This window comes from Dreissena polymorpha, chromosome 8, assembly GCF_020536995.1.
Source record: "Dreissena polymorpha isolate Duluth1 chromosome 8, UMN_Dpol_1.0, whole genome shotgun sequence".
Lineage (NCBI taxonomy): Eukaryota > Metazoa > Mollusca > Bivalvia > Myida > Dreissenidae > Dreissena > Dreissena polymorpha.
In genome coordinates, this window is record NC_068362.1 from 53,564,971 (window position 1) to 53,566,326 (window position 1,356).

Sequence of the window (1,356 nt, forward strand, 5' to 3'; positions counted from 1 at the left end):
TCATCTTACTCTATTATCATCGCTGCCATCGTCATCTCTATCATCATCGCTATCATCTTCGTCTCTATTATCATCGCTACCATCTTCTTCTCTATTATAATCGCTATCATCTTCGTCTCTATCATCATCGCTGCCATCGTCATCTCTATTATCATCGCTGCCATCGTCATCTTTATCACCATCTTCATTTTTATCTTCGTCATCTCTATGATCATCGTTTCCATCTTGATCTTTATCATCATCGCAACCATCTTCATTTCTATCATCCACGCTACTATCTCCATCTTTATCATCATTGCTACCATCTTCACCTCCATTACCATCGCTACCATCTCCATCTCTATCATTAATACATTATCGCTACTATTTTCATTTCTATCATCGTCATCTCTATCGTCATCGTTTCCATCATCATCTCTATCATCATCATCGCCGTCATCATCATCTCTATCACCATTGTTTCCATCGTTATCTCTATCATCATCTCTAACATAATCTCTGCTTAATGGACAACCAATCAGATTTTCTCTATCATATCACGTGACTGGTTTCATCTGGGACTAGGCTCACGACGAATAGTCGACTTCCGCAATTCAGAGTTTCCTGCTTTATGAATTTCTAAAACACTGGAATCGAGATCGCGTGGTAATTTGCGACAGTTTGACGAATCCGTTTTGTTCATTCGGAACTTCCTTCTAATTACGTCGAGGTCAGGACAAATCTTAACAATCGTGTATTGACTGTGTGTGCGGAAACCCCAATGTGCTTCCGCTTTGAATGTAATCCTGTACAGTCGACGTATTTTGTACCAACATTATGATATTTGTTTATGTTTTACATGTAAATGTACATGCGCTTGAATATGTATTACATAAAACATACGTGTGTGTCATCGATTCATATTGTATGTACGTTTTTATATAAAACTGAAATTAAATAGATTTATTTAAAATAAACAATGCTTAATTGATACAAAAACGTGTTGCTGTTGTGTTCTAAATCGAATGAGCAATATGCAGTCCTCTGATTTATCTAAGGGAGACAACCTCATCCTGTAGTCTCCAACAATAGCATTCTTATCGTCCAATGCGACTGCAACCATGGTAACGCCAAGGTTGGACCAGCCGTCTACCAAGACTAGTCATGAAAAGTAGGCAAAACTGGTATAGGAGAGACCAATCGCACTTCTTAGACTTCATTGGCCAAGAATTCTTGAGTTCGCCAGAAGCCACCCACTCACACTGGCCAACACGCTGCACCCACACAAACCGTCCAGAACAGCGACCAGGCATGCTCCATCCGGGCAAGAAAACAACCAGATCGATTTCATACTGGCTCCAAAACCGTTCAAATTCG

The 1,356-nt window shown here is 39.8% G+C and overlaps 1 protein-coding gene across 1 annotated transcript; it reads right to left on the reverse strand.

Annotated features, from left to right (window-relative positions):
• On the reverse strand, nucleotides 1–1,102 carry LOC127840536 (uncharacterized). Its single transcript, XM_052368951.1, has 2 exons — nucleotides 1,047–1,102; nucleotides 1–340 (listed from the first exon to the last, which is right to left on the reverse strand). Exons 1-2 carry the CDS (start codon nucleotides 1,100–1,102, stop codon nucleotides 1–3), a joined length of 396 nt encoding a protein of 131 aa, XP_052224911.1.
• Nucleotides 1,103–1,356: the final 254 nt, after the last annotated feature.